Source organism: Grampus griseus, assembly GCF_964374135.1.
Source record: "Grampus griseus genome assembly, chromosome: 9".
Lineage (NCBI taxonomy): Eukaryota > Metazoa > Chordata > Mammalia > Artiodactyla > Delphinidae > Grampus > Grampus griseus.
In genome coordinates, this window is record NC_139003.1 from 50,810,855 (window position 1) to 50,837,838 (window position 26,984).

At 34.7% G+C, this 26,984-nt stretch overlaps 1 protein-coding gene across 2 annotated transcripts in view; it reads right to left on the bottom strand.

The window, feature by feature from the left end:
* PALS2 (protein associated with LIN7 2, MAGUK p55 family member) overlaps positions 1-26,984 on the bottom strand; it is a 108,902-nt gene that overhangs the window by 27,518 nt on the left and 54,400 nt on the right. For both annotated transcript variants that reach the window (XM_082661519.1, XM_082661518.1), the window contains exons 3-5: positions 12,584-12,736; positions 8,720-8,872; positions 7,464-7,691 (exon numbers count right to left, since the gene is read on the bottom strand). In XM_082661519.1, coding sequence (XP_082517645.1) covers positions 7,464-7,691; positions 8,720-8,872; positions 12,584-12,736 — 534 coding nt within the window. The remainder of the gene's footprint in view (positions 1-7,463; positions 7,692-8,719; positions 8,873-12,583; positions 12,737-26,984) is intronic.

The following is a 26,984-nucleotide window of genomic DNA, read 5'->3' on the forward strand; positions in this document are numbered from 1 at the left end:
ACTGATTTAGTAGGCAAGGACATTAATATAGTTATTTTTAACTTTACATATTGTAGTCATATGTTCAAGAAGCTGGAGGAAGGATTCGGCATGTTAGGTAGAAACACGGCAGATATAAAAAGGTTCCATTCAAATTTCTAGAGATGAAAACAAAAATATCTGAGATGAAAAGTACACTGGATATGATAAAAAGATTAGACATTTTAGAAAAAAATAATAATAAATTTGAAGACAAAGCAATAGAAACTGTCCAACATGAAAAAGTGGGAGAAAACAAGACTGAATAAATGAAAAGAGTGTCAGTGAGCTATGGGACATCTTCAAGGAGCCTAACACGTATAACTGGTGTCACCAAAGGACAGGAGTAACAGAGGAACAGAAAAAATATTCCAAGTAATAACAATCAAAAAATTTCCAAATCTAATGAAATAGTCTTTTTTACAACTGAAAAGAAACTGGAAAAATTGGATACCTACATGCAAAAACAAAAACCCCAAACCAACGCTTTGATCCATATCTTATAACCTATATAAAAACGCAGTGTAAATGGATCACAGAGCCAGATGTAGAGTGTACAATTATAAAACTTTTAAAAGAAAACATAGGAAAAAATCTTTATAACCATGTGTTGTACAAAGATTTTTTCACACAGAACAAAAGCATGATCCATTAAAAAAAAATGGACAAATCAGACTTCATCAAAATTAAGAATGTCTGCTCTGTGTATTACAGTGTTAAAAGAATGAAGACAAGCCCCTTCTCACTTGGAGAAAATCTTTGTAAATCATAATTTCGATAAAGTACTTGTATAAAGACATAAAGAACTCTCAAAGCTAAATAATAAGGAAAAAAACAACTCAATAAAAAATGGATGAAAGATTTGAAGACATCACCAAAGTAGTCATAAGCATGGCAAATAAGCACATGAAAAGATGCTCAATATTAGCAGTCATTAGGGAAATGCAAATTAAAATCATGATGAGACACCATGACACACCTATTAGAATGGCTAAAATTATAAAGACTGACCATACCAAATGCTGGTGAAGATGTACAGTAATTGCAACTTTCCTATAGTGCTGGTGGGAATGTAATTAGTACAACCACTTTTGAAAACAGTATGGCCATTTCTTTACAAGTTCAACATATACCTACCAAATGACCCAGTACTTCAACTCTTAGGTATTTACCTGAGGGACTTACATGTAAATGTCCATAGCATCTTTATTTATAATAGCCCCACACTGGAAACAACAAAAATGTTCATTAGCCAGTTAATGGATAATCAAACTGTGGTACAGCCATGCAATGGAATACTACTTGTTAATAAAAAGGAATCAACTACTGATACACATAAAAACATGGATAAATCCCCAAATAATTATGCTGAGTGAAAGAAGTCAGATTTAAAAAAAAGCAAAATCAAAGGATTCATGTTGTACGAATCCATTTATATAAAAATATAGAAAATGTAAGCTAATTTATAGTGACAGAAAGCAGAGCAGTACTTGCCTGGCATGAAGGTTGGGCTGGGGGTAAGGAGCAGGCGGGGAGGATTACCGCGGACCCAAGAAAACTTCTGGGGGTGATAGATACGGTCACTGTCATGACTGTGTTGAGGGTTTCATGGGTACATAATAGGTATGTCCACATTTATTAACTGTATGCTTTAAGTATATGCTATTTATACAAACTTTACCTCAAATATACCTTTAAAAAGTAAAGCTAAAAATAGTCAAAGTACTGACAAAATAAAATATTGCACAGGAGTATGCTGTGCCTATGCAAAGGATAATAATTAGCAGCAGAAGAAAAATCATCAAATGGATAAAAGGCTGGAGAAACATCTCCAATCATGACCTCTGTCGTAAATCAGAAGGAGGCTGGTAATTCGTTTGGGAATGTGCTGGCTGAACATGGCACAAGTGCTCCGTACACACTCTCAGTCTCAAACCATAGTTTCAGGTCCACCTGAGTTTACACATCAGAGTTAAGTGACAAGGTAGTGAATACAGTGATCAGAGTTGCTAAGAAGTTCTCTACAATAATAACAGATAATTAAGGGAGAATGTTATTTTTCTAAAGATTTTCAAAGTGTATGAACTCAGCCTATTCAAATGCACACACACAAACAACATATTTTGAGATCAGCAAGGAAACTAGATTATATATTTGGTTTAAAAAGCTATCAGGGGCAGTTCACACTTCTGTGTGGTAAATAACCATACGTGGGCCACAAATTTAAGCTTCTGTTAGTTAAAAAAATATATTTTTTTAAAATTTATTAACCTGGCTGCTCTGAAATCATACTACTAATAATTCTTAATTTACATTACACTTGAGTCATTAGTTCATGCAAGGCCTGCTTTTATTTTTTTATTTTGTTAGTTTTAACAATAAAAGCCATGAACTTGCCACTCAAAGCAGAAGTTAGAAACCTACATGGTCCTCCTGCCCACATTCCATTCCATCCCACCACCCTCGCTTCCCCAACAATGAAGGTAACCCTCATCCTGAATCCTGTGTCCACAAACTCCTTGCTTTCCTTTTTGTATAGTTTTATTAAACCTATATGTAATCTGTTGAAGTATATATACCTAGTTATTTAAAACGTAAAATAGATAGTATCATGCTCTGTGCATGTACTCTTTTGGGGAACTGACATGCTTGTTAACATGTTTCTAGCTGTACATATTGCTCTAAGAAATTATGTGTCTTAGTATATGTAAACATTCAACCCTAATAATGCTAAACCTTTTTCCTCCCAACGTGGTTATACCAATTTGCACTGCCACCAGCAATGTAGAAGAAATACTCTATACTCACAGCTACATTTTTTGCCAACTGAATGTTATAAAATGGTATCTCACATTGTGACTTTTAATATCTCTTCATATGTTTACTGATCATGTATCCCCTTTTACTTGATTTGTGTACGTAGAGTTTCATATATTATCCCTGTGAATAACCAATTTCATTCACTGAATAGTCTTTCTCACTGAAAGACATATCATCTTTGTCAGATATCAAAGAAATGTATGTGTGTAGGTCTCTTTCTGAACTCTCTCTTCCATTGTTCATTCTGTCTAGTCCTAAGCCAATAATACCACATATCTTAATTCCTACACATTAATAATAAGCTCCTCTTCCTGCTTTTCTGCCTCAAAAGTGTCTTGGCTATGCATCTTATCAAATACCATGAAAAAACTTATTGAAATTTTCACTGGAATTTAACTGAATCTACAAGTCAATTTAAGGAAAACTGATATCTTCATAATACTGTCTTCCTGTCCATGAACATGATATATCTGTTTACTTAGATCTTACTAATTTTTTGTGCATGGAGGTCTTGAATATTTTTGTCAGATTTATTCCTAGACATAAATGTGACATTCTCTGACTCTATTATAAATGTCCTAGTTAATTTCTAGATGTTTACTTATGGCATAAAGAAATGCAACTGACTTTTGTATATTAATCTTATTTTCAAGTATCTTGCTAAATGATTTCTAAAAATTTATACTTTGGAGGGGTTTCAAATAAAAAATCTTACTATTTGAAAATAATATTTTATTTTCTCCTTTCCAAGTCTTTTGCTTCCATAATTAATTTATTTTTGTCTTCATGCGCTTATGGAACTTTCCATAAAATATTGAACATAAGTGGCGCTAATGAACATCCTTCTCTAGTTCTGAATTTTTTTAACGATGCAATTACTTTATTAATCCTTGTTTTAAAACTTTATGTTCTGGCTTCTTTGGCTTAACTAACTGCAAATAAATAACTGTATAAACAATAATTTAAAAAGCAGCAGTGTCCAAGAGCCTCAGAATTTAAAATATTACAGGTTTCGATATTTCACTATATCCTAAACAAAATTTTTTAGGAGTCAAAATTCTTGAAGTTTCGTTTTTGTTTTTGTTTTTTTTTAAAGAAGTGGTCAATTCCCTTTTGCTTCACTGTTGGAAGCCTCATCAAAATTCTGAACAAAATCACCCTCCTCTCCAATAGCAAGTGGAGTTTTTCCATCCAGCTTATGCCAGGATCTTGAAAGCTTGTTGACACCAAGCTGGTCTAAGATTGGGGTGACCTTTCTGTCAAAGGCTTTGTCTCAGCATGGCTGGTAATGGTGAAAGTGTTTGCTGCCAGAGACCTCTGAGAGTTAGGACTGTTAAGGTGGATCATCACCCCCTGGTTTGCAAATACATTTACCTATTTAAAAGTCAGAGATACTGTTTATTCCTAGTTTCTTTAAGGAGAACTGAAGATTGTTTATCATCTGTGGTAACAGATATTTGTAATATCATCTGTTACTCTATATATCATCTGAGGGTGGTTCCTTTTTATCCTCACAATTATGCCTGAAGTTTGGCAAGGTTTCTCTTGGTTTATGGTGGGTTTTTCTCATCTTAGGGTGGAAACTGGGCTTCACAGGGGCCTGGGGTTTGCACTCAAGTAGTCTCAGGCAGACCAGCTTAGACTCCAGTTCCTGATTTTAAAGAGAAATACTTCTAACAGTCAACTATTGAGAATGTTTTAGGTTTTTTAATAAAAAAAAAAATAAGATTAAGGAGGTTCTTTCCTGTTCCGAATTTACTAATCTTTTTTAAAAACATCATAAATAAGTATTGAATTTTATCAAATTCTCTACTGATATTTTTCTCCTTTAATCTGTTAATGTGTTTGGTTACATATATGGATTTTCTAACATGAAACCATCCTAGCATACATAAATCCAACTTGGACATGTTGTAGTATCTTTTTTATATATTGTTAAATTTCATTTGCTAATACATTACTGAGAATTCTTACATGTATATCCTTGAGTGAAATAAAACTGTAATTTCTTTTCATAACATTTTTGGCACCTGGGTCATAATGGCCTCAAAGAGAATTCCCATCAATTTGGCCTTAAAGAAATGGAATTTTAAACAGCTTTGGAAACCCAACATACATGTAAGTTGGAGAACTTCAGAATTAGCTGCAACTTCTAATCCATCCTGATCTTCAAATTAAAAATATAGATTCTTAGGCCTCATGAAAGATTTTGGAGTTTTAGTAAGCGCCTCAAATGTCACTGATAAAGATGACCCACTGACCGTGCTTTGAAAAACAGCACCCTGGTATGGAGACTTCCTGGCTTCCATCTGCTCTCACGGCAATAAGAGAAAGAGTTAAGACAGGCCCAACAGGACTACATGGTGGAGCTTCCAGTGAGTGAAAGAGGGGCAGAGTTGGAAAGGCTGAAAGCCCTTGATTCCCATTAGTGTCTCTTAGTAAGAGGACCACAGTGTGCCCAGGACAGTCGTATTCCAGCATAATTAGTAATCATTCCCCCTCTCACTTTAAAAATGTCCCAGTTTGGCTGTGTTTTCTCTCTCCTGTTGGAAGGCTCCATGTTAGAGTCTTCTTTTTTATGGTAAGATAGGTCTGAGACTGCCTCAGGCTTGGATGGAAGGCCTCTCCTTTCCCCATTTCAATGCCCTCTCCCAGTTCTGAAGGCTAAATAAAAAGCAGAGTTTGAGAAGGCACAGGATGGACAAAAATGTATGCCTAAGATAGGGCTAAATACCCTTGCACTTCACATCATTCAGACCATTCACCAGGTGCAGAATCTACAAAGGAATGTGGGCCAAAGCCCTAGCTACTAACATCACAAAAATTACTTTTTCCCATAAAAGTCCATCACAGCCATGGTGAGCTGGTAGGAATTCTGAAGTGTGAACCACAGGGGAAAAAGAAAATCTTTCTAACTATCACAACTAGCATATAATTTAAAAATAAATACATAAATCTTAAGTTCTACTTTTCCAATCTACTCAGGTGTCAACTGAGGAAAAAAGTAGTCTGAGAGGTACTAGTTATTTAAAATGTCTAATTTCTAACACCAGTTCTTTCATGATTCTTTTCCTTGAAGACAAGGTTTCTACCCTTCATTTGAACCAAAGTTCACTATAAGCCTCTGTATTTTCAGAAATCCAATTTACATACTAAAATTCATGACTGACTATTTTTTTTTTTTTTTTGTGGTACGCGGGCCTCTCACTGTTGTGGCCTCTCCCGTTGCAGAGCACAGGCTCCAGATGCGCAGGCTCAGCGGCCATGGCTCACGGGCTCAGCCGCTCCGCGACATGTGGGATCTTCCCGGACCGGGGCTCGAACCCGTGTCCCCTCATCGGCAGGCGGACTCTCAACCACTGCACCACCGGGGAAGCCCCATGACTGACTATTCTTATCCTCCAAAGAATATAAAGCAGGTATTCAACACACATTATTTCAAAGAATTGTATGTAAATATAAACACTAGTCTTTTAAATTATATTATCAATATTAAAATATACTGGCAGTATCTTATGTAAAAGACCTAAAATTTTATTCACACATGAAACAATAAATTTATGGAATAAACCTGAATAATTAAAGGCATCTAAAACACTGATAGATATTTCCTATGTCTTCAGTATCTAGATTCAACAACCCTCTCTCTCCTCAGTTCCAACATGCTTACCATAATTGTCAACTGTTCCTTTGCCATTACTTTATTACTTTTTCCTTCTTTACCACTTCTTTACAATCACAACACCACCACCTCATCGCTACTATCACAACAATAGCAGCAACTACTTGCTGAGCACTCAGGATGTGCCAGGTGCTGCTGTGAGAGCTTAATGTGAATTAACTCATTTGATCCTTACAACAATCTTTTAAGAAAAGAAATATCCCAACTATACAGATGAGAAAACAAAAGCACAGAGAGAATAATCTAGTAAGCGGTGGCACAGGTATCTGAACCAAAGCAGTCGTCACAGCCTTCCATTAGAGTTGCCTTTCACAAATTACCCCACACCTTCAAAAATCTGCTTCCTGACTACACGATCTCATCTCTCTCCTTTCTGAAATTCACTCAACATAATGAGGTTAGATGATCACTGTCATTAAAACACTCCTCTGCTTAATAATCTATTTTACCTAAAAATTAGTTACAAAATGTAGACCAAATGCGTACAAATCAGGTGTTCAAGATTCTTTTCATTTTGGACCCATCCTCTCTCTCTGGCCTCATTCTCTATTTAGCCCATCAGAGGAACACTAAGCTAGAAGTGATCAGGACTACATGCTTGTTTTCTCACACAGCGTGGAACATAACAGGTGTTAAAAACATTTGCTAGATTAATGACTAAAAGGCTTTATGGTTTTTCTCATACCTAGCTGTAGGGTACTGAAATGCTAGGGTTCATGGTGTTCACAAAGAGATCTCTTTCCTAATTCCTTTTGAATAGTAAGATGATATTGTTTAAAAATCCAAAAATTCACCCATGATGAAATAAGGCACTTCAGAACAATTAAACCAGTAGTTTTTTCTCTTCTCTTCTCTTTAGCAAAAAAGTAGCAACTGGTGGCTCTACCCAACAGTGTGATTAAATAAAAGCATTCTTAATATTACCAAGAACTTTATTACTAACCTGTTGAGGAATAATGGTATCTCTATAGCTTGGTAAAATTTTCAGGGTGACACTTCCACTAATATTTTTCAGTAATTCTTGTAATTCCTTTGGATTGTTTCCAACCTCATGGCCATTGACTTCTTTAATGATATCTCCCACATGAAGCAGACCCTGTCGATCTATCATCCCTCCATGAAGGATTCGGGCAATTACCAGATCATTATTTTCAACCCTAAATGTTACACCCTAAAGGAAATAAGGAATGGAATTATTGATTTTAGGTTGTTAGGAAGAAATCTTAAATAGTCATGAACATGTATGTATAAGAAGATAATTCCAAAAGTAGGTAAGTGAATCATTCCTACTTTTCCCACGTTCTCTCCTGACTCAATACTCTAATCTCATTAAACCATGTGCAACTGTGATAACATATACCAGGGGACCGTGGCCTGTTAGGAACCAGGCCGCTCAGCAGGAGGTGAGTGGCGGGTGAGGGAGCAAAGTTTCATCTGCCGCTCCCCATCACTCCCATTACCACCTGAACCATCCCCCCCAACCCCATGGAAACACTGTCTTCCACAAAACCGGTCCCTGGTGCCCCAGTGGTTGGGGACCGCTGACATACCATCCCTTAAAAAAGGACTTCCATGGTAAGGGTAACTGAAAATGAAACATAGCTTGCATTCCACAGGATAAAAGGAAGCTTGAAGGAGCGAGAAAACGTATTTGTGCATTCTGATGGCCTTGTTCCCGGCTTTTCTCATTTTTCCACTTCACTGTTCTTATAGTCAGAGCCCAGAAATAAGCATGTCAACAGGAAATTGTAAACTTCATTACTTATAGAGTCCTACCAATGTTTTCAATTTTTGTTAATTAATTTTTATTGGAGTATAGTATAGTCACTTCAATTTTTCATAACAACTTTCTTCTGTGTTTTGATACTATAATTAGCAAGCAACCTGAGTTTATTTCTTCAAAGGGTATAGGAAAAAAATAGTTATCTTTTGAAATTTTTGCTACTCATTGGCAAACTTCTTCTCGCCTCTAATTCAGTTTAACTTTTAATTTTGGTTTAATTTTGCATGCTAAATCAAGTTGAGAGAGCATCAGCTGTGTATTTTATACACAGGCCAAAAAAGACTGATAAAACAAACATGAATGAAGTTTTCATAATGATACAAATTATGAAAGAGAAAAAAAATGAGATAGAGTAGTGACTCAGCCACAAGTATGTCAGATTTCAGATTTAAGAGGGTACTGACTTATCAACTCACCAGTGGTTCCCCAGCTCTTTTGTGAATACCAAGAATACGAATGGCATCTACTGGTAATAACTGATTATTGATAGAAGAATTATTCATTTCTGGGCTTGATGGAGGTGACTCATAACACTTTGATGCCACAATATCATGGGCCTCCAAGAGTGACTAGAAGGATTCAAAACAGCCTGTGGTTATTAATTACAGATGGAATAAGTTATTAAAAATAACTTAGTTCATTATCCCAGTAGAGTACTAAAAATTTCCAAGGCACAATTATTAAATTCCCAAATATAAGTTAAATCAAGTATATACAGAATCTTTTTATGACATATAAGCATGTATCATTTTACTTATTATCAAACAATATTGTATTCCTTGTTTTAAAAGATCTGAAGAGACTAATAGTTTTGTGACTTTTTAAGAGACTGATAGTTTTGTGACTTTTTTTTAAAGCCTTATGTTTAATGGAAACTGAACCTAGATGTCCAAGTGTGATGCCATAGAGGCAATGAATTTCATTGCCACCACTGTCATCACCGTCACTCAATATTTATCAATTCCTATTTGTTAGCTATCACACAAATTCAAATGGCAAGGACCGTAAGTTTTATCCTAAGCCTGTTGTTAGCAACACCACATATTTTTCACATGTACAAAATGTCTGGATATCTTAAAAAGATATCCAGTGAATAAAAATTAGCATCTTATATCAGTGATAAGAAATTTCATATTACTAATAAAGGTATAAAATTTACATTTTTGGGGGGAAAAAAGAGCCAGTAATGGTCCTGAATATAGTACACTTTTACCTCCTACATTTACTGTATATGTGCTATCTTCATGGATGACTTTGCTCTAGCTTTCTAGGAATTTCTTATAATTTGGGGGGTTATATTTATTTTTATTTATACTGTAATTGTGTATACTCAGCTTAAACCTAAAATAAAAATTTTTTTTTGAATGGTGGGAGTGCAAATTCAAACAAAAAAAAGATCAAAATAAAAGGGGGAAAATGTCAACAGGTTCAGAACAGAAGCAATCAGTATACGGGTTTAATTGGTCATTTTTGGTCATTTCATGAAAATAGTATCAGAGACTGAAGAAAAATATTCACAAATCCATATATAAGTATTATTCCTATACATGCTGGAAGTTACTCAAATCACTAATCTGGGCTGCTTAGTTTTTACCGTATATACTCTTCTTAGGTAATATTATCTACTCCTGTGACTTGAACCACTGCTTATACACTGAGAACTCCCTTGGTCCAGAACTCTCATGAGCTTCAGATTCATATACTAAAAATCTGCCCACAACTGGCCAAAGTCATGATAATTTGACAAATCAAAACAAAACTAAGGATTGTAGAGGATTGAAACATACTGAATTAATGAAAACTCCGTAAGTCCACAATGCTATTTAAAAAACAGGACTGAAAAAACCTCCTTTGTTACCATTTGAGATTGCTATTTTAAACAATTCTTTACTTTGAAAGTTGGTAAAGAAAAGAATCTAGCATTTCCCTAACTTTTCAGTAGGAAATGCATTACAGGTTAACTAAACAGCTCAGTTGATGAGGAAAAGCTCTACTTTATATAAGAACACCAGCTAATAAATGTAGAATGAGAGAATTTGAAAAATGTCATGTTGCAACCTCTAATGAAAATATTGATTCAGGCAAGGATTATTAATTTATGTTTGTCAGTAGGTAAATGGTTGAAAGGAAACAGCATTTGTATAATGCTAGAATAATAACATACTAGATTACTTCCTAGTGGAAAGGCTTTCAAGGGTAGAATCAGGTTGTCATTGCTCTTAATCAAGGACTAATCTCAGCAACAAGAGTGATGGACCAACCAGGTATTATACGTTGTCTGATGTAGATTAATTTATGTTGTATCACCTTACTTAAGATGCATTCTAGTTCCAAATAATTAATTTGAACCATCTTTTAGGTAAAACTTCTGTTTATAAGAAATAGAAGGGATAAATAAACAACACAGCAGGAAAGCAACCAGATAAATCCAGGGAGTGGATTCTGCAGGAAAATGGCCTGGTCTCTTCCATGGGTCAACATCATAATCAAGGGAAAAAGGGATGGTCCACCCAGATGCCTCACATGGACCTAGGTTGAAAACTCATATGCACAAAGCAGCTATAAAGAATATTTTGGGGGAAATGGAGATGTGTGAATACAGAATGTGTACTACATGAGACAGAGGTCCACTGAAATGAAAAAGTGGAAATCAACAACTGAAAAAAAGGGTAAGTTACAAAATAGCTTGTGCAAAATGACTGCAATCAGTAGAGGAAAAAAATATGTATGTACATTTATGCCTAGAAAAAGTATGGAGGAATATGCGCTATGGTAGTACAGTAGTGGATTGGGTAGTAAAAATGCAATGTCTTAATTTTTACTTGTTGCCATTTCATAATTTTATGTACTTATTAAACTTCATATAAATTCATGCATTAAATTTTATATACTTATATAAAAAATACAGCGTGCTTGAAAAGCTCTACCAGATGCTTCTAAGGTATTGCAAACTTAATATGGCCAGTTACCTTAACATTAACATGTCCAAAACAGTTCTCCTAGAGTGGATGCCATCAATTGTCTGTCAGAAATCCTGTCCTTATCAACTTCCCACATTTCTCTTCTGCAGCTGTCACATGTAACCACTCACTAAGCCCTATTGATTTTGCTGCTTAGAACTTGAAAATCCTCACATTTCCCACTATCTGTACTGCTGTCACAACTTCTTGCCTTGGTACAAAACCATCTGGCTCCACAATCTGACCTCTCCCTGTTTAATAACCACCACCACCCACCCACCCCCGCAATCCTGAGCCAAAGCTTCCCAATGTCCTCAGGATAAAGTCCAAATAACTTAGTATGCCTTATAAGGCCTCAACTAACTGGCCTCTTCACAAAGCTGTCTTTGACATGTGTTTGTATTTTTTGTACCTAAGATACAGATTTACGTAGGAACCATCTCACTATAAATGTACATAATTTTTGCAGTAACATTGTTAAGAGAGTCACAGAAAGTCTCTGAGAAAAAGCAAAGGGGTTTTGCCATTTGATTTTTAATGCTAAGATTTGAAATGGCAAGCAGGTGACACTTTATCCCAGGACCATTTATTGAACAGTCCATTCTTTCTCCACTAAAATGTACTATCTCGGTCATAAATCAAGTTGCCATTTGTCTGTGGATGTATTTCTGGGGTTTCTATTTTTCTAATACTGCCCCAATACCACACTGTCTTAATTACAGGTTTATAAGAAGTCTCCTCGACCTCCTTTTCTTCTGAAACTGATTCTTCTTTGGTAAACTGATTAACTCTTCACCTACATAGACAAATGCTTAAATTGCATTTATTTTATTTTTTTTTTTACCCATGGAAAGTATGCTATGTCATAGTTTCTATCATCATACAGCTCTCTTTTGTTCCAAGGTCATCAACTGCACCCCAGTCTTAGAAGCAATACTGAAAATGTATACAGCTGGTCACAAGGAGGGCTGGGAAACAGTGGTAGTGAGGAAGAAAAATGCACTATCACAGGGAGAAAAACGTCCCCAGCATGTGGTGTGATGGTGAAGCAGGGCTGTTGTTGTTGGTTTTTTTTAATTACACAAAGAAAAATCCATTCTGATGTATTTCTGTGACAGACCCTATACATCTGTATAGTATGTGTGTCTGTTTATGTAGTCCCAGCAGAATGGGATATTAAAATATCTAAGCTGGAATTTGCAAAATATGGCCCTAAATAATCTTTAAAAAAACATCATCTTAAACTGAAACTTAACTACTAAAGGAGAATATTTTGGGAATATAGGGGACTTGGAAAGAAGAGCAATAGGGAAAGTTTACCTGGAAGTGAGGCTCTTTGAGTATACCAACCAGTTCTGCCACATTTTCATCCACATTTATTAGAGGAGTGATATCTTCAAGAATTTCGTTGACTAATTCCAAGTTATTATCACTGACAGCTTCTAGTTTTGAATCTTCTAGCCTCTCGTGAGCCTGAAAAGACAACAGTACATTAAAATAATAACACACACTGTTTTGCTCCAGACCGCGGTTTTCTTCTTGATTTGTTTCCTTTTTATAAAGAAAGTTTTAAAAGATATTACTTGAAAGTTTGATTCATTGCAACCAAATCTTTCAATGAGAGGTAATATATAGATTTCAGAGTAAATGTTATCATGCAATATAATAAATCTTGGCCTCTATTCCTACCCTAAAAGTAATGGAAAACTCATTTTTATAACTAAACCATGAAAAAACTGAATAGGCCAATGATAATTTTAAAAATGTATTACATTTCCTACCTGACAGAATTTCCTAATGACTTTCTAGTCTAGACTCAAACTCTAAATGATACCGTTTATGCTTTATTAAATGATTAAGCATAATAAAAATAAAAAATAGGAATGTAATCGTTATATGGATTGTCATTAAAAAATAATGAAAATCATTTTGAGAACCCCAAATGATAAGGCTAAAGCTACCATTTTCCAATTTTGAAAATTCAGCAGAAAAAGGCAATTCAGGAAAGGCAAGTCTTGAACTGAGCCTTGAAGGACCATATGATCTCATTAGGGGAATGATCCCCTTATGTCTTCATATCTTAAGCTGATCTGTTTTTCTTAATCTCACAACCTTTTCCACAGAAAATAAACCATGAATCATACTGTCACAGGAAATACGTAGTCCTAACTATCCTTTAATAGTGGGAGTAAAGCAGAGTTTTAAATTCAAACTTAGAATGAACACTAAGCAGTCTCTATCTTTTAAGTGTTGTTTTTCTGATAAATGGTTGCTGTCCGATTTTGAAGACAGGTAGAGCATAACTATAAAGATTTAGCTTATAAATGAAAACATGCAAGATGACAAATCTCACACTTAACATTTTAAGATTCAATTCTGTAAGTGACGAAAAATCCAAATTTCAAGCGGCAACAGTATCAAACTTTAACTTACCCCTATAATACTTTAGATGTTATTTCTACCATACGGAGTAGATCCTTCAGAGTTCTAACACATCTTCTAATTTTTTTATTTTAAAATTATATTTTATTTAAACAAAAATATCATTTCACATGTATCAATGTAAAATTGTTAATGAGCTGTCTAACAATCTTGGTTTTTGTATGTCATCTTCTAAATGATATACTTTCTAATTTTAAAAATGCATTTTTACATTTAAATGTATTTTTCCAGGTAATTCACAAGATTGAAATAAGTTTAAGTAGAAGAGAGGGGCTATACATTAGCAACATTTTAAAGAAACACATCTGAAGAAGAAATTTTAAGTCATATGAAATAAACTGATACAGAAGAAATTATAACTGTTATAAAACAAAGAAAAATGTCAAAAGACCAAATATAATTTAAACAGAGGAATGAGTTTCTATTAGATTTAGATAAGAAAAAAAATTAAGAAGACTAGAGAATGCCACAAAGAGTGAGAAAAGGTAAATTTATAATTTTCTTAAAGTGTAATACAAGCCTAATAAAGACAGGATGATGAAGACATTCAACATATATCACGGAATGATTATCACCATTGGGAAAAAAAGTAATGTACACAATTACTTAACTCTTATAAAACAAGCTAGAATTGCTAATTGTTTTAATACAAATATTCGTTGTTAATAAATCTAATGTAGCATTGTTAACCTTGCAAGTACCTTTAATACTCTTATGGTAGCATAAGAGATCTTAAAAAAAAGGAAGAAAAGAACTTTAACATTTATTGAGGGCTTTTGTTTTGTGCCAGGAACTATATTCTCAGCACATTATGAGATTGTGTGTGGGTACTCAGCAAAGGTAGGTGTGTTATTATCATCTTCACCTTATAGACACAGACACTGATGATGCAAAATGAGATACAGTGATTGCTTGAGTTCACACTACTAGCAAGTGGCTAAGTCAGGTAGTCCAACATCAAGGCTTCAGCTCTTACATACTAAAGCTTATTCGACTTTTATCACTATACAGCCAGCTACTCTATCAACATCTTGCAGTTAATTATTTAATCTAAAACATTATGCATTACTCTCACTCATTTAAATGTGTGATATATGCTCTCATTGACTGCTAGTTGAGTTGTTGCTTCTTAACATGGCTCTTCCAGTCTAGATGTGTTAAGTTATACTCTTATGGTTCAAGAATACCACCCACTCTTTCAACCTTCACCTGTTTGCTCAAAGAGCTATAAAGATCACCTGTTTCTCCACGGAACAGATAATGACTGGCTTAAAATTTTCAGGTACTAAGCCAATATAGTTTCTACAATATCCTATGTTACTTTACATATTGGTAGACTTTGATTAAATTCAAGTCTTTGGGAAAAGTAAAGGAACAGAAACGATCATTGACTTGAAAACTCTAATACACTTCCCCTCCTTTCTATGTTCACTTACCTTATTGCTCCCAAATTCGGAGAGGACAGGAGGGAATGTGGAAAGACTGATGGCAAGAGAGAAAGAGGAAGTCAAGTGGAGGGCAGAATTATGCTATAAAAACAAATATACCTGAAGGTTTTTGCACATCAAAAACCTGGTACAGGCTGGTTTTATGGTAGGAAAAAAAATCTCACTACACAATACATAAATTCTCAGAGGAAGAGAAAGTTTTTAAGTGAAACTGCAGCTATAATTATATTAATACAGAAAATTAATTTCTGAGATATAGTTGAGTTCAATCAAGATCAATTTTAGTTTTTCCAAGAAAGCAAATACAGGTCCATATTTGTTAATATGTAACTTTTTAAGTTCCAGGATAATGTGAAAGAAGTTGAGACCTTTATTCACTTTAAAGTCAGAATTTCTTTAGTAGCTCTCAGGAGGCAAGTACCAAGTTGAATTTAACTAACCAAACAAACAAACAAAAAAGACAAAGGAAATACTGAAAACGGACCAGAGAAACAGATATGAATCACATGCTATCTGAATAAATGGGTCTTGCTTCCTTTAAGAAAAAGCATTATTAGAAAGCTAGCATAACTCAATAAAAATATGTGTCACCTGCCACAAGTGCTTGGAAGAACATGCCATGACTGGCTTTGTAGACTTGGAGTTGATACAAATATAGCCTAAGCCCTCTTGTATGTTCAGTTCTGAGAATCCTTCACCACAGCACTTTAGAAAAATGAACTGCAGAGAAGAAAAGTTCTTTCAAAACTTCTGGGTATTTTACCCAAGCACAGTCCATCTATGCTTGCAAACAAACAAAAAATTTTAACAAAAGTTATGCACTATAAGTGACAAATACCTCGTAATGATAATGGTATTGCGATTATGTGTAGTAACCTTATCTTTCTCCCTTAAAAACAAAAATATCATAAATTTTGTTTCTGTCTTCTTAGAACATGGCCAAGTATATTGTAGTTGCTCATTAAGTATTTCTTGAAAAAGCTAAGTAAATAGGAGATAAGATTGACTGTGGTCAAGAGACATCCTCTTCTTTTATTCTAGAGACTTTTGAACAAAAAAGATAAAGAGAAGTTCACAAGTAACCAAAAAATAAGAATTTGAGCAGAAAGTAGAAATGAGACAGAGAGAATGGAGAATTCAATTTTTATTTTGCTTCTGCATACATGATATAAAAAAGGATGAAAAAAAAAAAGGATGAGATCTGTTCTGTTGAAAAAAATGGATGAAATAAGTGTAACTAAATTAGAACTGAATTCTCTAATGAGTAAAGAACTTGTCATCTAGTTAACCAAAAAAAGTTCAAATTCTTAGATTAGATAAAATATGTCTCAAGGCATTCAGGGAGCTGAGCCACTCTTAGAGATACCTGTAGAATTAGGAGACCCACACAGATGTCAAAAAACTAAAAATGGGAATCTTATACTTTTTAAAAGGAGAAAGGGCTTTTTAAAAAGCTTGGCTTTAATAGTATTCAGAGAAAATATAAAAGAATGTTTTTATAATCATTGAGTGGGAAAGACATAACTATGATGCCAAATCCGGAAGCTATAATTTAAACAAACAAAAACAAGCCCAATAAAATAAATGGCATTGAACATTTAAAATTGAACATTTAAAATTTCTGCTTGTCAAAAACCAGCAAGGTCAAAATACTTACAAATCATATTGCAGACCAAAGGTTAATTTCCCTACACACACACACACACACACACACACACACACACACACACACACACACACACACACACACACACACACACACACACACACAGAGAGAGAGAGCTCAGAGAGAGGGAGGATTTCTATGAACCAGTAAGAAAAAAATCAGCAACACATTAAGAAAAATGGGCAAAGAATATGAAAAATTCACAAAAAAGGAAATTCAAATACTTCTTAAACGTATGAAAAGATATACAACCTCCTTCATGATAAGAGAAGTGCAAACTAAAACTACACTGAAATACTTTTTTTTTTTTTTAATGAGATTGGCAAGGATAAAATTCTGGTAACATACCATGTTGGTGAGAATATGGCAGAAGACAGGCATTCTCGCACATTCTTTTCTGGTGGGAACACACTAGTGAGCAGTTCGACTATATCTACCAAAATTACAACGATTCTTTTAAGATTTATCCTAGAGATATACATACATATGCAAAATAACATGTAGCAAGACTGCATATTACAGCATGACTTGTAAGTGAAAAAGTCACCTAAATATCAATCAGAAGTTTGACTAAAAGATTTTTGTTATATTCATGCAATGGAATATTATGCCACTTTTACAGAGAACGAAGGTTCTCTGTAGGTACTGATATGGAATCACATGCAAAAAAAATCAGAATTTAGAACAGAAAGTATAAACCCACAGCTACTATTATATTTAGTAGTGAATAATATTATATTTAACACATGCTTTTCCCCTAAGATTATGAACAAGATAGGGATGTCTGCTCTCATCATTCTGTTGAACATTTGTACTGAATCTTCTAGCCAGGACAATTAGTCAAGAAAAAAACGAATAATATAAAAAAGAATGTATATGTACAACTGAGTCTCTTTGCTATACAGCAGAAATTAACACAAAATTGTAAATCAACTATACTTCAATTAAAATAAATAAAAAAGAACCAATGCAGAAAGTTTCAAAGAAAAATATAAATAAATAAATAAAAGGCATTCAGATAGGAAAGAAGTGTAGAAAGAAGAAAACTTACCAACCTAGAATTATATCTATACAGTCAAATTATCCTCCAAAAGAGAAATAAAGACTTTTTGTCAGACAAACAAAAATTGAGGGAATTTGTTGCTAGTAGACCTGCCTTGAAAACAATGTTAGAAGAGGTTCTTCAGAGAGAGGAATATAGGTTCAAAACTCAGATCTTCATAAAGAAAAGAGCATTAGAGAAAAAATAAATGAAAGTAAAATCTTTTTTAAAATTCTTAATTAATCTAGTATATTAACTCTTCAAAAATAACAGCAACAGTGTATTTGATGATTACAGCTTATGGATAAATGAAATGACTGACAGCCTGCTCTAACGGAGAGATTGGAAATACTCTGTTATGAGGTAGTTACTTCAAGTAACTACTGTATTGTTATACTACAGTGAAATAATATAGTGTTATTTGAAAGTGGACTTAGATTAGCTGTAAATGTGCACTGCAAAGTCAAGGGGAAACCACTAAAATCTTTAAAAAAAAATAAATATAACTGATATAAGTTAAAAGAGGAGAAAAAAATGAAGTCATATAAAATGCTCAATTAAAACAGAGATGGCAGAAAATGAATAGAAGACCAAACAATAAGAAAATAAGACACAAGTACATGTTGTCTACAAAAAACCCACTTTAAAAATAAAGACACAGGTAGATTAAAAGTAAAGATAATGAGGAAGACATACCATGCTAACATTAATCAAAATAAAGCTGGAGTAGCTATATTAATTTCACACAGAGCAGTCTTCAGAGCAAGGAAAATTATCAGGAACAAAGAGAAACATCACATAATAAAGAAGACATAACAATCTATAATGTAAATGATCCTAACAACAGAGCATATAAATATGGGAAGAAAAATTTCATAGAACTTCAAAGAGAGACAGATTAATCCACTATTGTAGTTGGAGGCCTCAACACTCCTCTATCAGCAACTGACAGATCCAGCAGGCAGAAAAATCAGTAAGGACAGAGTTAAACTGAACAGCACCATCAATCAACTTCATCCAACAACAGTAGGGTGCACATTCTTCTTAAGCTCACATGGAACATTCACCGAGATTAACCACAGTATGGGCTATAAAACACACCTTAACAAGTTTATAAGAATAAAGATTATAAACAGTATAATAAAAATCCCAGCTACATTTGTTGGAGACAAATCAACACACTTCTAAATAAGACATGAGTCAAAGAAGAAATCTCAAGAGAAATTTTGAAAATATCTGAACTAAATGAAAATGAAAATACAACTTACGAAATTTTGTGGGATGCAGTGAATGCAGTATTTAAAGGGAAATTTATAGCACTGAATGCATATTTAGAAAAGAAGAAAGATCTAAAATCAATAATCTAAACTTTCAGCTTAGGAAACTCAAGATAGAAGATTAAATTAAATCCAAATTAAATAAAATAATAAAATTTAGAGCAGAAATTAATGAAACTGAAAACATGAAATCAAAGAACCAAAAGCAGGTTCTTTGAAAAGATCAATAAAATTGATAAACTTCTTACCAGGTTAACTAAGAAAAAAGGGATAAGACATGAATTTACTAATATCAGAAATGAAAGAGGCCATCACTACTGATGTCCTGGATAATAAAGGAATGGTATGAACAATTCCATGCACATAAATTTGATAACCTAGACGAAATGGACCAATTCCTTGAAAAACACAATCCACCAAAACTCATAAAAGGAGATACAGATAATCTGAGTAGCCCTATATCTGTTAAAGACATTACATCAATAATTAATAACCTTCCAAAACAGAAAGCACCAGGTCCAGATGGGTTCACTGGTAAATTCTACCAAACATTTAAAGAAGAAATTATATCATTTCTTTACAGTCTCTTCTAGAAGGCAAAGGAAACACTTCCTAACTCAATCTATAAAGGCCAGCATTACTCTAATACCAAAACCAGAAAAAAGACATTACATGTTATTATACATGCATCAAAACCCATCAAATGTACAACACAAAGAGTGAACCCTAACATAAACTATGGACTTTAGCCAATAAGGCTTTAGATTTATAGAAAAACTCAGCAGAAAATACAGAGAATTCCCATATATCTGCTCCCCTACCCCAGGTTTCCCTTATTCGTATCTTGTATTAATGTGATAAATGTTATAATTAATGAGCCAATATTGATACACCCTTATTAACTAAAGCCTATAGTTCACATTTCCATGGATTTTGACTTTTATGTTGTACAGTTCCAATGGTTTTGACAGATGCATAATGTCACTCATACACTTTAAAAGTATCATACAGAATAGTTTCACTGCCCTAAAAATGTCCTGTGACCCACCTAGTCATGCCTCCGTTATACTCCCCAAACTGTCAACTACTGACTTTTTTGATACTATCTCTATAGCTTTTGCTTTTTCCAGAATGTCATATAGTTGGAATCATACAATGTGTAGCCTTTTCAGACAGGCTTCTTTCACTTAGCAATAAGCATTTAAGGTTACTCCATCTCTTTTCATGGCTTTATAGCTTATTTCTTCTTATTGCTGAATGATATTCCATTTTATGGATGTACCGCACTTTGTTTATCCATGCACCTATTGAAGGACATCTTGGTTGCATACAAGTTTTGGCAATTATGAATAAAGCTATGATAAACATTCATGTGTTTGTTTCTGTATGGACACAAATTATCAATTCACTTGGGTAAATGTCAAGGAGCACAATCACTGGATTGTATGGTAACACTATATTTAGCTTTGCAAGAAATTGCCAGACTGTCTTCTAAAGTAGTTGTACCATTTTGCACTGCTACTACCAATAAATGAGCGGCTTCCCTTTTAGGATATATGTTCTGCAAATGTTTTCTTCCAGTCTGTAGCTCACCTTTTCATTTTCTTAATGGTGTCTTTTGCAGAGGAAATCTAATTAACCAAAATTTTCATTAAGCCTTATGCTCTTTATGTCTTATCTAAGAAGACTTTCTCTAATCCAAAGTCACAAGGAGTTTTTCCCTTATGCGTCTTTTTAGAATTTTTTTAGCCTTAGCTCTTACATTTAGATCTATGATCTATTTTTAGCTAATTTTTGCATATAGAGTGGGGAAAAAGATAATGTTCATTTTTTTGCATATGAATATTCAATTGTTTCAGGAACATATATTGAAAAGACTATCATTTCTTCATTGAATTATCATAGCGCTATTAACAAAAATCAGTTGACCATGTAAGTGGTAGTCTCTTTCTGGACTCTATTCTGTGCCATTGATCTGTATGCTGATACTGTATTGTCTTCATTACTGTAGGACAATAGTAATCCTTGAAATCAGGTTGTGGAAGAGATCATATTTTGTTCTTTTTCAAAATTGTTTGTCTGGTCTAGGTCCTTCATCATTTTGTCAGTCTGAAATTTTGGCTGGGATTATACTGAATCTTTAGCTTGGTTTACAGAGAATTAACATTTTAAGATTATTGAGCCTTCCAATTCCTTCACTTATGTAAGTATGTATGTATGTATGCCTTTAATTTCAGCAATGTTTTGTAGTTTTCAGTGTACATGTCTTGCACATATTTTTAAAAATTTATTTCTTTTTTGGTAAATTACAATTTCCAATTGTTCATTGCTAGTATATAAAAATACAACGGATTTACATAGATTAATCTTTTATCTTGTGTCCTTGCTAAACTCACTAATTAGCTCTAGAGGGTTTTTTTTTCTTCCTTCTGGTAGATTCTTAGGATTTTTGGCATAGATGATAATGTCATCCTTGAATAAAGACAGTTAATTATTTCCTCTTCAATCTGTATGCCTTTTTTTTTCCTCGCCTTTTTGCTATAGCAAAGACTCCCAGTACAAAGTCGAAAAGAAGTGATAACAGTTGAACAGAAGTGATCTTAGAAAGCATTATCTTCCACCATGAATTACAATGTTAACTGTAGGGTTTTTATAGATGCCCTTCATTAGGTTGAGGCAATTTTCTTCTATTCTTAGTTTGCTGAGTTTTTAGCAGGAATGGATATTCATTTGTAAAATGCTTTTCCCACAACTATGAACATCATCAAATGATTTTGCTTATCATGTCATTAAAATGGTGACAAAGATTTATTGGTTTTCAAATATTAAGAAGCTTGTATATTTAAGACAAAACTCACTTGGTAATGAGGTATTATCCTTTTTGTATGTTGCAAGATTTGATTTGCTAATATTTTCTTAAGAACTTGAAGTCTATGTTCATGAGGGATACTATCCTGTAGTTCTCTTTAACTGAACTGTTTTTAGCTGGTTTTGTTATCAGGGTAACACCAAGACTAGTAAAACAAAATTGGAAATGTTCCCTTCTCTTTCTTTTTTCTAGAAGAAATCATGTAAAATTGGTATTATTTCTTCCTTAAATGTTTGATAGAATTTTCTTTTGAGGCCATCTAGGCTGGAGCTTCAGGTTTTTTTTTTTTTTTAATTAATTAATTTATTTATTTTTGGCTGTGTTGGGTCTTCGTTGCCGTGCGAGGGCTTTCTCTAGTTGCGGGGAGCAGGGGCCACTCTTCATCGCGGTGTGCAGGCCTCTCACTGTTGCGGCCTCTCTTGTTGCGGAGCACAAGCTCCAGAGGCGCAGGCTCCGTAGTTGTGGCTCATGGGCCTAGTTGCTCCGCGGCATGTGGGATCTTCCCAGACCAGGGCTCGAACCCACGTCCCCTGTATTGGCAGGCAGATTCTTAACCACTGCGCCACCAGGGAAGCCCGTGGAGCTTCAAGTTTTAAACTGCAAATATTCAATTATAAAAAACAGATATAGTGCTAGTCAGGTTATCTACTCTTATCTAGGTTTTAGTCATTTGCATCTGTCAAGAAATTAGCTTCATCTAGTTACCATATTTATTGCCATAAAGTTCTTCACATTATTTCTTATTATCCTTGCAATGTCTGTTGGATTTGTAGCAACGTCTTCTCCTTCATTTCTGATACTGATAATTTGTGTCTAGCTAGAGGCTTACCAATTGTATTAATATACTAAGAGTTATATTGATTTTTTTCTATTTGTCTTCTTTATATTTACTCAACTTTATAATTTACTACTTTCTGCTTATTTTGAGTTTAATTTGTTCTTTTTCTATTTGCTCAAGGTGTACACATGATCATTGATTTAAATATTGTTCTTTTCTAATATAGGCATTTCCCTCTAAGTGCTGCTTTGCTGCACCCCACAAGTTCTGACATGTATTTTCATTTCATTCAATTCAAAATATTTTTTATGTTTCTTTGTGATTTCTCCTTTGACCCATGGCTGTTTCAAAGTATGCTGTTTAATTTCCATATATTTATGGAATATATTCCATATATTTATATATATTCCATATATTTATGGATTTGGGGAATAACTCTTAGTTTGATTTTGCTGTAATCTGCACTAGTTTCCTAGGTCTGTTATAACAAACTGAGTGTGAGCTCTGCCCAATGTCCCGCATGTTATGAGGACTTTCCACTCAGGGTGGTGGGAATGCCAACTAAGCTACTCCCCATCCCTTCTGAGCCCTGGAAATTGTCTGGCCTACTGTGCTTTCCAGTGGGTCTTTCCTTGGACTCTAGAGCTGAGCTTCACATATGCACAATCAGCACTCAGCCAGAGATTTGAGGGCACCCCTAAGAAAATCTCTTTAGCTTCCTCTTCCCTGATACTCTGCTACACAAATGCCAGTCACCTCCACCTCCCCAAATGCCAAGCTCTACTAAGACTGCTGGGCTGTTTGTGCTTCTTTCTGCACTGCAGCATGGAAACTACCCTCAGACAGTTTCATAATGCTCACCTCCTTTCTTTCCTTTCAGGCATCACAATCCTGTGCTGCCTGTTGTCCCATGTCTGAAGATGGTCACCCTCCTACACCTTTGTGCTAACTTTTCTAGTTTCTGGAGTGAGGGTAAATTCAAGTCTATTTTCTCTCCCTTACAGCTTGGGTGGAATTTATTCAATTCTTATAATTTTACTTTTGGTGGCTACCCTAGAGATCTCAATATGCATCCCTGACTTTTTTTTTTTAATTTATTTTATTTTTGGCTGTGTTGGGTCTTCGTTGCTGCACGTGGGCTTTCTCTCGTTGCAGCGAGCGGGGGCTAATCCTGGTTGCAGTGCGCAGGCTTCCCATTGTGGCAGCTTCTCGCTGCAGAGCACAGGCTGCAGGTGCATGGGCTTCAGTAGTTGTGGCACACAGGCTCAGTAGTTGTGGTGCGTGGGCTTAGTTGCTCTGTGGCATGCGGGATCTTCCCAGACCAGGGCTCAAACCCATGTCCCCTGCATTGGTAGGTGGATTCTTAACCACTGCGCCACCAGGGAAGCCCCGCATCCCTGACTTTTTATACAACCTTAAGACATTACTTTTACCACTTCCTGAATAATGAGAGTATCTTACAATTGTATGAATCACTAAGTCCTTCCTTTTGGGCTATCATCTGCACATATTTCATTTATACACATGCTGTAAATGCCACAAGACACTACTATTATTTCATCTTAAAAATCAGTATTATTTTATATTTACCCACTAATGTTCCCTTTATTTTGTCATTCTTTCTGCCTGAAGAACTTCCTTTTGCAGTTACTGTTGAGTAAATAGAGACAATTTTTCTCAGATTTTGTTTGTCTGAAAAGAAAATCCTCATTTTGCTTTAATTTCTGAAAGTTGCTTTTGCTGAATTTTTTTTTTTTTTTTTTTTGCAGTACGCGGGCCTCTCACTGTTGTGGCCTCTCCTGTTGTGGAGCACAGGCTCCGGACGTGCAGGCTCAGCGGCCATGGCTCACGGGCCCAGCCACTCTGCGGCATGTGGGATCTTCCTGGACCGGGGCATGAAGCCGTGTCCCCTGCATCGGCAGGCAGACTCTCAACCACTGAGCCACCAGGGAAGCCCTGAAAAGAGAATTTGAGGTTGGCAGTGTTTTTCTTTGAGCACTTTAAGGATCTCAATCCACTCTGTTATGCCTTCCATAGTTCCTGTTTTATTGCTAACCATTAGTATTAGTGTTTCTCCTTAATATGTCTTTCTTCTCCAGTTGCTTTACAAAATTTCACTTTATCTTTGATTTTCAGGAGTTTGTGATATTCTGAGGAATGTTTTGCTTTGTATTTTCCCTGACAGGGGGTTCACTTGTCTTCTTGAATCTATCAGTTGATGTTGTTGTTCATTAGGTTTGAAAATTCTCAGCCATTGTGTCTTGAACTATTTCTTCTGTCCCATTCCCCCTCTCCCTCTTTCCGGGATATTAATTACATGTGTATTTGATCTTTTTGAGAATGCCTCACATATTGTCTTTTCCAGACATACTTTTCTATGAATTTCGGTTTAGATATTTTCTGTTGACCTGTCTTCAAATTCACTAATCTTCTTTTCTGCTGTGTTTAGTCTTCTACTGGCTTGGCCAAAAAGTTCATTCGGTTAACAAATATGTTTTCAATAAAATTCCTGGTGAAGATGAAAAATGTGTCTTTTATTTTTACTTAAAACCGAATGAACTTTTTTGCCAACCCAATATTAAACCCATCAAATGAGCTCTTAACCAGATATTGTATTTTTGAGTCCCTGAATAACCATTTGTTTTTAATTCTTATTTTCTAGTAATATTTTAAATGTCTTCATTTTTTCCCACTTTTTTCTTCTATTAAAAATATGCTATTTAGGGACTTCCCTGGTGGTCCAGTGGCTAAGACTCCAAGTTCCCAATGCAGGGGGCCGGGGGTTTGATCCCTGGTCAGGGAACTAGATTCCACAAGCTGCAACTAAGAGTTCACATGCCACAACTAAAGATCCCACACACAGCAACTAAGACCCAGTGCAGCCAAATAAATAAATAAAATATTTTTTCAAGCCTCCAAAAACAAGGTATCACTTAAAAAAAATGTTATTTAAAAATCTTTGTCTATAAACTTTAATAAAAGGGTCATCTATGAGACTGCTTCTGTTGTTTTTTTCATGATTATTAGTCACATGCTCCTGCCTTTCCACAGGTCTAGCAGTGTTTGGCTCACTGTCTCCTCAGCAATTTTATCCATTTTTCTCCCTACTTGTGCTGGGAGTGTTGGCCTGCTGTGACTTATTATCTCTTTCCTGGAAGAAGGTCCTCCCTTCCTCCTGGGATTTCTGTGCCTTCAATTTAAGGAATACCCAACTATTATTGCTTTTATTTTTTGAGAAGCTGCTTGAATGTTGGATACTACTGGGTCATTCTCTTCCTAATTTCAATTTTATCATCAAAAGATTACAGTAGCACTTCAGCTGCTCAAAAGTCATCCAGCCATTTCACTTGTTAAGAACAGTGAACAAGATAATCTTCTGAAAGGCCAATATCAGTGACACAAAAGTGAATCATTTTTTATGCACAGAAATTCTTAAGAATACACACACACACACACAGACACACAAACACAGCTTGTGCTGTGGTAGAAAGAGCACAGAATTTGAAGAAGCAAGATCTGGCCTAAATATTTTTGTCATTTACTAGCTAAGTGACCCTAGGCAAATAATTTTTCTATTTTTAAAACTTAGTTTTCAATTCATAAAGTTGTTGCAAAGATGAAACAGTATATTTTAAAAACCCTTATAAACAATAAGCACATTGTAAGATGCCTTACATAATATTATCTAGTTTTGAAATCTACATCTAAAAGCTGTAAATTAAATAAACATGGGGATGGGGTGTAATAGATACACTGGCAATAAAAACTGACAACCAACAGTAAGTATGACATAAAGGGAGAAGTAAACACTACTTTTAAAGTAGCAATAAGAGCTCAGGGCGAGCAATTTAATTAACAGGGTTAAACAGCCCTTACTTATTTCAACAGACCCTGAAACTATTACTTTATCTCAACACAGTATAGTGACTGATATTTGTGACAAGAAGCTTGTACCTGAAGGAAAATCATATCCTATATATTATTATTAAAGGAATATCTAACAAAATTTTGAAAGACTACAATCAAAAATGACTAAAATAAAAATTCTAGTTGGGTGATCTGCAAGTGGATAAGTTTCTACTTAGAAACCAAAGCTTTTATGTCATATGACCTTAGAATGATTACACTGATGAATAAAATGAAGAATCTGCATCATTAACTCACTCCTACTAATAGAACACTTTGTAAAAAGTATGATT